Here is a 15755-nt window from a genome sequence, read left to right as displayed (position 1 = left end):
ATCCCTCTCAGAATGAGAATTCTGATGGGAGTTGTGGCCTGGTTACCCTGGAGACACATATGAACGCGGTTTATAAATAGAAAACTAAAGTCAGACTTCCCGCATCAGAAAATAAGTCTGATTAGCTGATTAGTTTGACAATGAGGACTAGTTTTGCCAATTAGGTAGTAGAGACATTTTCTAATAATTGAATGAGCTAAATTTGTGGCTCCTTAACAATGTGCTGGAAATTATATCTTTTTAACTATTTAGATTTACCATAGATATTGTCAACTTAAAAATGTGCATGGGAATCCTTTAGAGGTTCATGAACACAAATGTTTTGAAGCCTCTGACTTTAACACAAACATAGCATCACATTTCTGTGTTGAAAATGTATATTATAGGGGCGCCTGGGTGGCTCAGTCGTTTAAGCATCTGCCTTTGGCTCAGGTCATGATCCTAGGGTCCTGGGATTGAGGCCCGCATTGGGTTCCTTGCTCAGTGGGGAGCCTGCTTCTCCCTCTGCCTGTTGCTCTCCCTGCTTGTGCTCGCTTTCTCTCTTTTTCTCTCAAATAAATAAATAAATTCTTTAAAAAAAGGAAAATGTATATTATAGACATCATACAGGAAGTTTTAAGTGGAGAATGAAAAGGTGCAGAAAGACACTCCAGAAAAGAAATGGTACAGAGACTCAAAGGGTGTTGGGATTGCTTGAGGGTTAACACACCCGTGCAGCCTGGTGATCTGTATGGCCGAGAATTCCAATATGGTGACCTAAGCCAAGACAGGTCCAGGGAGGGGTTTTGGAAAAGAATATTCAGAGAGGCAGGATGGAGGGAAGTTTGGATGTTTAAAAAAAGCAAGATGGGTGGAAGAAGGCGGTGAGTAATAAAAATTAAGAGGAGAGAAGGCGGGGAAGAGTCTCAGCCCTAAGGATTCTTCGAATGATGGGTCGTAGTCAAGGAGGCTGGTAGCTCTAGACATTTTGGGATGTTCATTCTGGCCTCTAAGGTTGTATAGACTTTTGCAAGTCGAATCTTGAGGAGCTGAAGATAGTTTTTCTTTGATTCTCGAATTCCTTGGGGTCACATTGCTCTTTGGGGCTACCCGGAGACTCTCCTGAGTGTCTGAATTGAAAGGCAGCACTTAAGCTTGCATGAATTGTGGTCTGGGTCTTCATCTGTCTCAGGGTGCTTACATGGGTCCTGACACACACAGAATTAAATGGAAATAGTTCCAAGGAGGGAAGCCAAACAGTACTGCCACACCTTTTAATTCAGTGGAGTTGTTGGCTTCAGAATGTTATCACTGGCATCTAGTGATGCTCATTCACTCATTATTAATTGCTCGCTGCTTCTCAGTATATATTTTTATCTGACTGTGATGACCCAAAGTTGTAATTATAGAAGACATGTGGTCTACAGTTAAAGTTTTTCTCCATCGGTTCTATGGAAAATAAAAGCATTCCTACATAGGAGTGAGAGGAAATATTTGGATACTGAAAGTAATGTTTTCTTTTTCTTTGGATATTTTTTCCAAGATTTTTTGTCTTACAAATACTATTTATTGGACATTTTTGTTTTATTACATGGACTTATTTGGAATCTAAAAGGAATCCAGATAGATTCCTCATAAAATGGGGAAAATAATTAAATAATTAAAATTAGAAAATTACTATGTGAATATTTAGCAGTCTTGGAAGGACATGTTTTTTCTCCTATTTTAGAAAGTAGAACTTGTCATGAGAAAGTTTGAAGTCAGATCACTGGAATGTTTTTTCCATTCAAAAACAATTTTCCCCATTCTCATAAAAACTCATTTGCATGAATTTTTATACATCTGGAGATGTATGTTTATGAAGATTTCTGTAGACAGTTTGTGGAACATAATAGATCTTTAATAGGAATAAAGTGAGAGAATTTCGCAGATATTTTCTTTTTAGAGTCTAGCTTTTTTATCACTAAAATCACTAAAAAAATTAGTTTTCTATTGACTTTCCATCACAGTGACTCATCATCATTATGACTCATTCAGTTCTTCCTAAATAACCTCTCCTTGTACTGTGACATTTCAAGTGATTTTTTTTTTAAGGATTTTTTATTTATTTATTTGAGAGAGAGAGAGGGAGGGAGAGAGCACGAGCAGGGTGAGGGATGGAGGGAGAGGGAGAAGCAGACTCTTTGCTGAGCAGGGAGCCCGATACGAGACTCAATCCCGGGACCCTGACATGACCTGTGCCGAAGGTAGACGCTTAACCAACTGAGCCACCCAGACTCCTTTCAAGTGATTTTAATAAAACTCCTTCACTCCTGGGACAGAAATCCAAAGTGAAGTGTTTGTATGTAAAGTTTACAGTTTCTGCCCCATAAATTGAGTGCTTGTTCTTTTGCATTTGCAACATATATAATACAGTTTATATCTAAGATATGAAGAGTTTTTCCAAAAGATATTTCCAGAGAAAAGCTTTCAAACAATTCTGGATGCCTACAAATCTTACAATCTTTAGCAGCTCTAGAAAGTTAAAGTTGGAAAACGTTCCCTCCTGTATTTAAAAAACTTGAATTCATCAGCTAGAGAATAGATAAGAGGTGAATAAACTCTAAAATTAGAAGATGGTCAGGAATTATTGGTTATATCTAATTTTGGAAATAATTCTTCAGGGAATAGATTGTTTTGCAATATTTTGTAGATTAAATGCAAAAGAGCTATCTCTGAACCCCAGTGACTTTGGAGTAGCATGCTGTTGCACTTGGGCTAGTTTCCTTTTGGCTAAGATCAAGTGTAGAAAGTCTTCAGGATATCTCAGATTTTGGTGGTTTTTACATTTTCAAAATGCAGTCTTATGGTCAACATCATTAGTCATTAGAGAAATCAAATTCGAACCATGACATACCACTGAACACCTACTAGGATGGCTATAATTAAAAAAGGAAAATAAATGTTTGTGAGGATATGGAGATTGAAATCTGTGTGCATTGCTGATAGGGGTGTAAGATGGTGCAGTCACTATGGAAAACAGTTTCCATGGAAGGCAGTTTCTCAAAATCTAAACGTAGGATGACCACGTGACCCAGCCATTCCACTGCTAGGTAAATATCCAAGGGAACTGAAAGCAGGGACTTGAACAGGTACTCGCATGCCAGTTTTCTCTGTGGCTGTATTCACAATAGCCAAGAGGTAGAAATGACCCAAGTGTCTATCAACAGACGAATGGAGGAATAAAATGTGGCATATAGGTGTGTCTGGGTGGCTCAGTTGGTTTAGTGTCCAGCTCTTGTTTTTGGCTCAGGTCATGATCTCCATGATCTCAGGGTCGTGAGATCGAGCCCTGTGTCAGGCTCTGTGCTCAGTGTGGAGTCTGCCTGTCCCTCTCCCTCTCTCCTCCCCTCACTCGCTCTTGTTCTCTGTCTCTCTGTAAAATAAATAAATAAATAAAATCTTTAAAAAAAAAGTGGCATATACATACAATGAAACATTCAGCCATAAAAAGGAAATTCTGACACATGCTACAACATGGATAATCCTAGAAAACATGATGTTAGGTGAAATAAGCCAGATGCAAAAGGAAGCTATTGTATGCTTCCACTTACATGAAATATCTAGAAGAGGCAAATAAATATAGATAGAAAGTAGATTAGGGGTTACTAGTGCCTGAGAGGAGGGGGGAATGGGAGAATTATCACACTTTATTTATAGTTTTTTAAGTTGGCTCCACTCCCAGTGGTGGGGCTTGAACACACAACCCCGAGATCAAGAATCACCTGCTCTACTGACTGAGCCAGCCAGGTGCCCCTGTGAATGGGAGAATTATTGCTTAATGATTATAAAATTTCTATTTGGGCAGATGAGAAAAGTTTTGGACATGGTGGTGATGGTCGCACAACCTTGTAAATGTAATTAATACCACTGGATTGCACACTTTAATATGGTTAAAGTGGCAAACTTTATGTTCTCTGTATTTCACCACAATTAAAAAAATTAGTAATGTAATATACCAAAAAAACATTGAATTGTAGACTTTACATGGATGAATTTTATGGTATGTGAATTGTATCTGAATCAAGATGATAAAAAGCTTTGCAAGCAGGGAAAGAGTACTAGATAAAGAGATGGGCATTCTTATTTAATTTCTGGCACCACCTAACTTCATCTTCTGGGGTAAGCTCCCGACGTGTCTAGTTTCAGAATGGGGTTTGATCTCTAATTTTAGGCACTTTCCTGCTCTTAGACACACTGATTCTGTGAGACTAAGGTGGGTAGTTTGGGTGGGTTAGGTTGGTTCTCTGCTGAAACAAACATTTTTCTCCAATGGTAAAAATGACAGAAATCCTAAATACAGTGCAGGTGGGGCTGTAGATTTTTTGGAATCCAAGGGCTGCAGAATTGCCATTAATTTGGGAGGGGAGTGAATGGATCATGCTAGAAGAACTTGTGTTTATGTAAAGAAGTTGCTTTTCAAAGAATCCATATTTTCTTTTCTTTCTTTCTTTTTTTTTTTTAAAGATTTTATTTATTTATTTGACAGAGAGCGAGCACAAGTAGGCAGAGCGGCAGGCAGAGAGAGAGGGAGAAACAGGCTCCCTGCTGAGCAGAGAGCCCGATGCGGGGCTCGATCCCAGGACCCTGGGATCATGACCTGAGCCGAAGGCAGACGCTTAACGACTGAGCCACCCAGGCGCCCCAAGAATCCATATTTTCTTAAAAAACATTTTTGAGCATGTATTTCTAACTCTGTACTCATCTTTTTATGGGTGTAGACATTTTTCAAGATTGAAAGTCCTGAAGTTTGGAGTATTTTAGAGTTATTCTTTGAACCTTATTGTATGTTAAAACCCTCTGTTTTCTCATAGATACGCAATTATGTTTTAATTAAATATGCTGTTTTTTGTAGATATTGAGTTTGAGCCTGAAATGAAGAGGGTATTATTCTGTTTTCTCTTACTCTGTCTAGAATGCCGTTCTTCACACGAACCAGACTCCGTCTGTCCTGCAAGATATATTTTAAGTGCCTTTTTTCCCCACGAAACTCTGACCTTGTGCTTGGCATACATTGAACGCAGGTTCAGGAGTCAGTGGGACCTGGTTCTGTTTGTTACTCTTGTCCCTTGCGCAGTGGGTGACACTGAGCAATTCACTCAGCTTTTGTCTCTGGATCTCAGGCTTCTTCTTTGGAAAGTAAAGTTGTTTTCCTCTTGTCACTTCACCCACCTTCACATCTCCTAAAGAGACCATCGAATTGTTGTTTGCTTTTTATAGAGTGAGGTCTGAAAGTCTGTTTCAAATGCAGTTTTTGGCTTTAATAACTTAGATGCAATAAACATATGAAGCTAACATTTGAAGTGTTAGTTATCTAAACTCCACATATACTTAGGTAGTTTTGACAATTTTGACAAAAACACATTTTAAAGTTTTTTTTTTCAGGCCCTCTGAGGATGTCAGATTTTGAAACAAATTCGGAGTTTACACACTCTCATTGAGAGCCGTCTGTCTCCTCTTGTCTCTGTATCTTTGACTACATATTTGCAACATTTGGCAGATTATTACATAAATATTTACATATTTCCATGTGCCATTTTAATTCATGTTGTTTCAGTAAATGAATTGCTGGTGTTCAGAGGCCAAGCAAGTGGGTAGCAGACATCAAGAGAGGAGAATGATCTCACTAAGCCTTGGTGGTAGGTTTCTTTGGGCTTGATTAAATACGGTAGCCAGAAAAAGAAGAAGTGGGAGTATGGTCTGAAATGCTTTCATTCCTTCTGAAATAATCTCTTTTGCTAATGAGGAACTGGCTTTCTAGGGTGAGTTGCATTTCATGAGAGGCTTTAATAAAGCCAGTCCAAGTTTTAAATCATCCAACAAGACATTTCTCTTTTGGTTTAAAGTGTAGGAACTTCTTTTCTGAATAACTGCATTCTATGGAACTCAGGTTATTGCCAGCCAATTGGATACTCTTCAATTGCTTTGAAAGATGTATGGGCGGATAGCGCTTTCTCTCTCATAGTAGTCCGGTTTTAATGGCGGCATGCGTGTTCCTAGGACTTGGGTGTTTCCATAAGGGAAACAAGTCTGATTTCTCTGCCACATTTCCAGTTTAGGATTTAAATTGGGATTTGTTGCTACATTCTGCTGAAAGAATTTTTGATATGCATTTGAGCTGGTGAAGTGAAAAAAATTGCAAGCCAGTTTCCTGGAAGATTTATCAGGCAGTTTTGTTGATGTTTCTTGCTTCACTTCTCTCACCCATCACAGAAATAAAATTCCAGGCGAGACAGCAGCAAAGGCCCTTGGATCTGTGTGAGCATGTCAAAAGCATTTTAAGAGGAGCAAAATATTTAGAGGAAGAATTTGGAAAATCAGCCTTAAGGGATTTAACACATTTTTCTTCTCCTAATTCAGTCCCGTGTTTGTCCCCCTAATGGAGAAAGGTCATTAATGGATAAGATTTGCTAAGCCCCAAAAGGCTTTCAGAAACTAAAGGGTTTTTCTAAAATCCAAATATAAAGAAAATGCTTGTTTGGAAACTGGAATGAATACATTTAGAGTGTAAATTATACTAACTTATTTATATAAAATAATCCAGTTATATGTAAGATGGTGTTGTCTACACATTTTTATTTTGGAGAAATTAAATGACAGATTGGCTTGATAATGGAGAGCTGAATGACTTTGAGACTTTTGAAGTTCTGTATAAATTTCTAGGAAGGGCAAAATGATTGATTTGAATTCCGACTGGACATTTTTTAGTCGCCTTGCTTATCGCTTTGCCAGCATATTTTCACCTCCCAGAAACAGGACCTGGGCCAGTGTTATTACCTTAATTGTGGTGCAGAGGGCAGTTTTCTACTAGTAAGCGTTCCAAATTTGTTACATTTTAATCTCATAATTGAAAAGCTACAGGCTAATTCCAGTTCTTTTACTGAATTCCTCTCTGGTAGAAATAAGAGGGTGTGTGTGTGTGTGTGTGTGTGTGTGTGTGTGTGTGTGTGTGATTGTTAGAAAAGGGAAATGTGAACTAATGCCTCATTGAAATATGAACTCTTCCCCCCTTTTTTAAAATTTTATTTTATTATGTTATGTTAATCACCATATATTACATCATTAGTTTTTGATGTAGTGTTCCATGATTCATTGTTTGCCTATGACACCCAGTGCTCCATTCAATACGTGCCCTCTTTGATACCCATCACCAGGCTGACCCATCCCCCCACCCCCTCCCCTCCAGAACTCCCCCCACCTTTTTTAACTGTATCAGGAAAATGAATACAGAGGAGTGTTTATAAATTTGGGAGTATTTTTGAAAGGTTTGGATGCTGGACAGTTTATCTCTGCAACCTCATACTTTATTTCATATTGTTTACTTAGACTCATTCAAACTTTGATTTGACCCAAAGATCAAAGACTATTACAGAAACATTCACTTACTAATTTTTATAAACATCTCTGTGTGGCAGGAATCTATTTTTAGAATTTGATTTCCTTCTTTGTGTGATAAGTTGAAAAACCTTAGTTATCATTTGGTAAGGTGCACATACTCATTTCTTTGCCTAGTCTATATCTGGAGAGGAACCTATGGAGTATTAAATATTTTAACATGTTTTTGAAAATAAGGTTAAATGCTCAGAAAAGAGGATAAGGAAAAACCAAAATTTATTAATATTAATCCCTAAGAATATTCCCCATTTTCATGGTGGTAAAATCTTCAAATTGTATGAATGTTATGAAATTAGGAAAGTTTAATATTTATAACCTTTATATGTATTTTTGTTCATAGCAATATGGAATAATATGTATGGTAAAATGTACAAAAGTAAATCCTTTCTAAGGTTAATGGGACAAATAATTAGCTTTTCTAAGCGCTCTGAACACTGATATTTAATATTATATTTATTTTGGTGGGGCTGATATAGTGCTCTCTGCAGGTTGATGTATGTGGCTGACTTCTATTCTGTGTATCATCTCAGCTCTGTCCCTCTTGGGCGTGATTGCAAGGTGGGGACATTCAGAGTGTGTAAGAAAGTCCTCTTGGTTAATAAATGGCTTATATGTGGCATTGATCGATGGTAGAAAGCCTGAAATCAGGTCTGATGCTGACTGCATTGTCCTTCCTGGAAGGCAGGCTACCTCCCTCTCAGTGCAATTAACATCAAGAAGGTTCTTAGACAGCAGTTTTGTTTTTCATCCACTTGCCCCCTTTGTGTCTCTGAGTCAGTCTCCAATTACCTTTATGGATGTGTAAAAGTGCACTCCTTTCTGGAGCTTCAGCTGTCTATTTATTTCAGGAATGACCTTTTAATCACAAACTCTCCTACCAGAAGGGAGTAAGGACCAAAGATATCACAGACTTGGTGAAGTGGTGGGTGAACTGATTCTGCTGTTAGAGATGCATGAGATCTATGTTGAAGGCAGCCCTTTGAAACTAATGCACGGAGAGCAGAGCACACTGGGGCCTCTCTGTTATTATTTTGCTGTTATGATGTGGGAGGCAGCCTGGCAGTGTGGATGGTTCCGGGCAGGCAGCGTATTCATACACACAGACAGAACCGCAGCTTTCTGCACGGTTCCAAATCCTCCTGAGGCAGCTTTGGGAATCAGTTAGAGATTGTTAATGTGCTGTTCTGTAGGTGTTAAGCCAACAGTGACTCTTGTTGGTTGTAATAGAGAACTGGGGAACAGTTGAAAAGGGTATCATTAGAAATAACAGAGAGGGTACAATGGGTATTTATCTTTCATGTTTACATGTATACTGTAGTAATAATTGTAGCAATAACAGTAACAAAGAGCTCAAAGCCAGCTCTTTGCCAAGTGGTTTCTGCTCATAGTCACTAATCCTCAAAATGCCCTTGCAAGCTGGGTGTTATTTATCTCTCTTTTACAGGTGAGAACCCGAGGTGAGGAGGCATTGTAATGATTTACCCGAGGTCACACACTAAGTGGATTGGGGTGCGGTCTATTTTGTTCTAAAGCCCTTTGTTCTTTTTGATATATCACATGGTTTCCCTGTGCTTAACTAAATCATTCTGCCCATCTTCAAGACGTTCAAGATGCTGTAGTTTTTAAAGTCAATTTTTATTGGCTTGGGCTTGGAACATGAATTTGTAATCAAAACCAAAGTTGATCTTTTTTTTTTTTAAAAAAACGACTCTGATTTCTCCATTTGTAAAATACTGTATTTATAGATCAAGATCATTAAAACCTTGTCCTATCGGTTTTACTACAAGAAAACAGGTTGTGGAATAACCTTATGCTAGTTTTTGTTCTGGAGGGTGAAGGACTTGTACAGAAAAGGAGGAAGATCATGAGTTTCTTAGTGTTTTTGTGGATAACTTCGATTTTTGTTTTGGACATGATAACGTCTTTATCATGCTGAAATTTTACTTAAACAAAATGCAACAGAAAGTATTATGTGTAATAGGGTGAGTGAGGTGCTGATTCTGTCCTACACACAGGATTGAATGGTTGGCAGCAATATGCTGAGGCTCAGGACGGGAGGGCCAGCTCCCTAGGGAAGGTGCCCCAGCTTCCTGTGCAAGCAGACTCCCTCAGCCTTCCTGTTCTTAGCTGTGGATCTTTGTGTCTCAGGAACTACTAGGAGGACTACTATTTTAAACTCTCCATGATGGGGATAATTATATATAGAACCCTTCCCAAAGGTACAGAGTTTCATACATTTCCCTTCTTCCTTTTCCCTCCCACAGATGAACACAATGACGTGCAGAAGAAAACCTTTACCAAATGGATTAACGCTCGATTTTCAAAGGTAATGGAGACTTTCAAACATTTTATGGTCATTCAAATGCCTCTTTCTGATTGACGGAGTTTGTTTGGAAGTGCAATGAAATTTCCCATGACATGTGACCTAATAGAAATCTTCTGAGTATGCAGATACATTTATACTTTTTAAAAAATTCTCTTCTCAAATACATTTAAACGGAAATCCTGATACAAAGAGTTCATGATGTGAACACCTTCATGGTATAAACAGCTTTTTATTTTTACCTGGCATTCTCCAGATATAGGGCAATAGTTTGCTGCTTTTGACTCTGTGAATCCTGGGTACATTTAGGAAAGGAATATATCACTGGGCAAATTTTGTGCTCACTTAGCTAGACAGATGATGATTTCCCTTTGCCTGGTTAAAATCAGATTGTTATTCAGGCAGCCTTTCTACCCCATGCAGAAACGTTTAAGGATTTTCCTGCCTGTGGATGTGGATGTCTGCACTGTGGTTCTTTTTTTGAGCACTTTCTCACTTCTTTCCCCAAGAATATACTCTTTCTCAGCATTTATAACCACTTGGAACATAATCAGTGTTTTGAGCGATATTCCTTTTAGGGGCAGGGCAAACCGACAAAGGAATTGGCAGTGCTATTTTCAAACTTGTTCTTATGTAATTATCCATTGGTTATTGACATTGGAATTTGGTCCTTTAAGTTTGAAGTGGGAGGGAAATTTGCAGGACTCCACACCAGAAAGAGGAGAAATAAAAGTTTCTTGGAGAAACATCATCATAGTCTTTTAAATAGTATGAAAGCTACTTTAATTAAGAGTTTTTTTTTTTTTTTCAGAATTTTCTATTTGAGAAGGTTGCAAGGGTCAAGAAAATAAACATTGGTATTTTCTTTGAGGCAACGTGAGAATGTTTTAGGATTACTTTGTGTAGCAGCAGTTTAAAAATTGCTTCACATCTCAGTGTTTACAGATGATAATTTGATTGCAGTGTTTTCTTAGGTTTTGCACGTTTTTGTTGAGGGATGTTTTATCTTGCCTCTGAGAATGTAAGGAATGTGAAAACGAACTTTGACAGGGTCAAGAATATAAAAGTGCTTGCATAATTGGTGGTTTTATGTGTAGGATTTATTCCAGAGCAGACATAGGTATTTTGGGGGAAATTTTAATTTGTTTTATTTTAGCGGCACAGGTAACATCTGGGTGCTTTGGATTTGACATGATTCGAAACTTTTGAAATATTCGTCTGCCTGTGACCATACTCTGGGCAGCATTGTTACAGCAACTGAGAGAGTTTGATAGGAGATGTTTTATTCCAGTGGTTTTATGAGTGCTCAGATGTGTAAGATTATCCATCTGGTTGTTATGGAGGATGATACGGTCATTTCTAGGTAGAGCAAGTTAAGCAGACCTACTTTTTAGCAGCTCAATGTAGTCATTAGGGAAGAATTACCTTAGAGCTGATTTTAAAGATCATTTGAAAGCATCATAGTCTTGTAGCCCTACGTTTGGGGGACATTTGAAACTGGGTGAATGACTTTTACCCCTATTTACGAGAATGGAGAAAACTAGTGCAATAGGGCATGGAAAGGTGGAGAGTAGGCGAATAGAGGTGATAACTGAGAAAGAATAATTGAAAATGAAATTGAAAACTTTATCAGTGTTGCCATGAATTTGGCTCAGGTGAGATAGTAGCTTGATGGTATATGACAGATGGTTGAGCTGGAGCATCACCGTCACCCAGTAGGTGTGCTTCATCTCCAGGTCCAGAGCTGTTACTGATGGATGCAAGGCTGGCACCCTTTGCTGAGCTTTAAAAACATCCTCACTGCAGCTACTGTCCCTTAACTTCTCCATTGGATGGTCCTTAGTGTCTCCTGGATCGTTTGGGTCATGTACCTGAATTCTCTAAAGAAATAGCTCAGTATCGGGGCACTGGGTGGCTCAGTCAGTTAAGTGTCTGACTCTTGGTTTCCGCTCAGGGCATGATCCCAGGGTTGTGAAATGGAGCCCCATGTTGGGCTTCACGCTCAGCGGGGAGTCTGCTTGGGATTCTCTCCCCTTTCCTCTGCCCCCTCCCCTCACTCTCATTCTTTCTCTCTCTCAAATAAGTAAATAAATAAATAGCTCAGTATTTATCGCTGATGGTTAACATCTTTAAAAAGACCTCCTATAACACAAAGTCCAGTACTACCGGGATAGTTTACTTAATGAACTTGATATTTAAATTTGTACATTTTATGATGTATATATTATTCTGTAATATTCAGTGAGTCATTTAAGTCCCATGTAAATTATTTGCCCCATGTAAATTATTTTGTAAATTATTACGAAGACAGTGAAAAGACCAGGTAATATTATCATTTTTAACATTTTTAATATTTTAACAGTTCCAGTTATGTAAACTGACATGGAACTAAAAGCTTATTTTGTTTGGAGAAAAAGTATCAGACGTAGAGCTGACCCTGGAAACATTTCCTTTCAGATGACTTTGAGTCAGAAATCAAAGTAGAGGGAAAATTTTGATGGTTCTAGAACAGACTTATCAAAGAAATTATGAATATTTGGATATAAAGAGATGGAGAGTTCATGGCAGTGACATTGCTTCATCCACATTTTTTCATTCCTCTGGCTGTCTGAAATCCATAAATCAGATTGCTTCCACACTGCTGGTCAGGAAAGAGAATAACATTTCTACGCTGGGAGATTTCCATAGACTCCCATACAGCTTAATTCCACTCTGCTGGGAAAAGGTAGTTTTTGGGCTTGGTGTCACTAGGTAATCCAGAGGCTAGCACAAGAAAAAAAAAATCCTGGTGAAAAGAATGAATTTGATTTCATTTATTTTTTTATCCATGTCTTTTGGTATATTGTGGTAGAGTTTAAAATAGAATTATTGATTGAGTCTGCTGCTTCCCTGCAGCGTGGATCCCTCCCTAGGGCAGTTGGGCCCTTGTCCTGAAAAATGCAAATAGATAACTGTTGGATGGTATCTTCCACCGTTTAGAAATTTATTTTGAATTCCATCCCTGGACATTTTCTTTGTGGTCCCCTCCCCAGCCCATTGTTTTTTTTTTTGTTTGTTTGTTTTTTTAACGGTGTTTTCTTTTTTTATTTTTAATTTAATTTAATTTTTTATTTATTAGAGAGAGAGAGAGAGAGAGCATGAGAGGGAGGAGGGTCAGAGGGAGAAGCAGACTCCCTGCCTAGCAGGGAGCCGGATGTGGGACTTGATTCCAGAACTCCAGGATCATGACCTGAGCTGAAGGCAGTTGCTTAACCAACTGAGCCACCCAGGCGCCCCCTCCCCCGCCCATTGTAAAGAAACACCAAATCTTATTGATTCCACTACCTATATATATTCAAAATGTCTACTTTTCCCCCTCTTTTCTGACACCTCCTTTTGCCGAGTCACTATCATCTGAGTTAGGAAAAATGTGAAAGACTTTAAGATAGGCAAAAAGATTAGTGAGAGTCCTGTCAGCTCAGACATCTGCATTACTGGCCTTCCTTTACCTGTGAGCTACTCTACAACTCTGAGAGTTGTAGAAAACAGATAATAATGCAAATGATTCTTATCCATAAAAATGCAAAGTAGGTGGAATGCAGTTGATTATTATCCCTTGGATAGACCTATTTTTGCATCTATTGTAAATTTGTTTCTGCTTTCCTTTATTGTATATAAACATGTGGTCTTTTGAATTCTCCTTTGAACTGGTCATAACACCTTACTGGTTCTCTTGTCAATTAATGAGTTAAAGTCTTTGACACGTGTTGATATTACATGTGTATGAGTCATGATTTTACTGTTTTTGGGAAAATTATCCCTGAACATGTGGACCACTGTAATAATCTACCAACTGGTTCTGCCATGCCATGCTTTGCCTATCCAGTTCCTTCCTTCTGCTTTCTACAGAATAGCGGGAGTGGCCTTACAGTCTCAATACCCTTTTCTCTTCAGTTAAATCTTTCAATGGCTGCCCACTGTTTTACTTGGCTTTTAAGGCCCTCAATTGTTGCCCTCTCCAGTCTACTTCTGATTACATTTTACTTTACTCTCCTTCCCTCTTGATGCTCTAGCTATTACGATGAGCCGTCTCATGGCTTCTACCCTTCTACATCTTTTCCTGGCCAACCCCTTCTCCTATTTCTTTCCTGAGCTGAAATGTCATTTCAAGGATACATTTTCTGAGCTCCTAGACGAGGGCAGATATGCTCTCTACTCGTAAAGCTTTATCCACTGATGCACTGATCAGAATTGTACTTTAAATAGTTGCATCTGAAAATATTTGTCTCTCCTCTCCTAATCAGTGGATGCTCCATGGTGCAAGGATTGTTTATTTTGGTCACTGGCACCACTTCTGGCATTTAGGAGGCCCCCAGTGAGCCTTGATAGGCTTGATAGATTAGTCAATGACAGTGACAGAAACATATTTAAATGCCCGATACTTTATATCCGTAAACCAGTTGGTAGTGGTTATATTGGAAAGAGGTAGGAGGGAGTATAGAATTGAGTGCAAAGTGGCATAAATGGTGTTGTTTCATGGATATGAATACATTTTGCTGCATTTACTCACAAAAATCGACAAACAAATCCAGCTGTGCAGTTTCCCTAATTACCTGTTTTTTGAAGTTGCACTGGAAAGATTGTTAAATCACCATTTGGGTTTAATACCTAAGATTCGCATGCTTGCTGCATAGGATTCTTCAAATAGAATCCTGCTACTAAATTTGGGTGATGAAAAGTGAGTTTTAAAAGTTAAAATCGGCTCAATTCATTCCTTGATAAGGGATTTGGTAAAGAGCTTGAGAATATTGAATAGTATGGATCTAAAACCATCTTTTTGATTTTTCACTTTATAAAGAAACATGATAGCTAAGGCAGCATTCACTATAAATACATATTCTTCTTGCTGCAAATCCATGTTAATATGTTACAGAGATATGCTTTAGAGTTTGGGAATCCTGAGAAGTCATCCAGTGTAGAACAGCTTATGGTTGTTGGATTTTAAAAAGTTACGAAGAGCTCAGAAGAAAATGATTCTCTAAAGGAGCTAAGAGTTAGGAAATTTAACACTTATTCCTGGATGTGCTGCTCATTTATTTATGACCTTAGGCAAATTATTAGCCAATTTTTTCCAGGTCACTTGGTTTTTATTCCTTTAGCTATAAAACACACTTGATCGTAATTACTTGCCTTATATTGCTAAGAAATATTGAGGCATTATTATGAAAGATTATAGGAGATTATAATTACTTAGGAACGCTAAATTAGGACCCTCTCAGGTAACCCTAACTGGTGGTACCCCGGTCTGTGCTACACATATATTTTAAAACAGAAATGAAAAAAAAAAAAAAAAAGCATTGGCTCATTAAACCTACTTTATTCCATTGTCTGGTGGGTAAAGCTTGAGTGTTTTGTTCCTCTCATCCTTCAGAGCCTCTGGTTTGTTAGTAGGCTGGTCTCCCGAGGGAGGCAGTGATGGCCTCATTGCTCCACTGTTGGGAACTTTCTTCTGACTCCCAGCCTGCATTTTGTTTGGCTGATTTTCAGAGCTGCTCATCTGGCAGAGCTGAGACATACAAATTGCAGAAGCTCTTTTATCAGTTTGGTGAGGTGATTCTCAAAAGAGGTTTAACAAATAAAGGTTAGACAGAGAATGTGCAGACTTCAAAATGCTGAACTTTAGTTTGTGCAGATTTCTGCCTTTTCCTTTTTGAAGACAAAGATGAGCCAAGTTTTCATATAAGTCACTAAATTCCAAACTTGAAGTTTAAATTGATGGAGCATAAAAGGAAAATCTGTGAAGCATTTTTTTTTAAAGTAGATTTCAATGTGGAGAGCTATTCAAATGGGTTCCTTTTGGAGGCAGTGGGACATTGCTTTTAGTGTCCCATTGTTTTGTCCTCTTCTCATGTTGGAAGTTGATGGTCACAAAAATGAGAGTGGGAAAAGATGTGTAGGAAGCTTGGTAGTAGAAGATGGGCCCAAGAGCCCTGTGCTCACTGATTCTTTGTAGCAATCTTGCTGGCTTTCCTTGCAAGGT

At 38.4% G+C, this 15755-nt stretch overlaps 1 protein-coding gene across 8 annotated transcripts in view; it reads left to right on the top strand.

Annotated features, from left to right (window-relative positions):
* Window positions 1-15755, top strand: part of UTRN (utrophin) — a 500702-nt gene that overhangs the window by 92421 nt on the left and 392526 nt on the right. For all 8 annotated transcript variants that reach the window (XM_088023855.1, XM_088023858.1, XM_088023856.1 and 5 more), the window contains one exon: window positions 9678-9739. In XM_088023855.1, the coding sequence (XP_087879981.1) occupies window positions 9678-9739 (62 nt within the window). The remainder of the gene's footprint in view (window positions 1-9677; window positions 9740-15755) is intronic.

Source organism: Eumetopias jubatus, unplaced genomic scaffold, assembly GCF_037043125.1.
Source record: "Eumetopias jubatus isolate StellerSeaLion01/CBP00866 unplaced genomic scaffold, mEumJub1_p1.0 scaffold_6, whole genome shotgun sequence".
In the NCBI taxonomy this organism is placed as follows: Eukaryota; Metazoa; Chordata; class Mammalia; order Carnivora; family Otariidae; genus Eumetopias; species Eumetopias jubatus.
The sequence above is the reverse complement of the archived record's forward strand: the minus strand, read 5'-3'. Positions and strand labels throughout refer to the sequence as shown.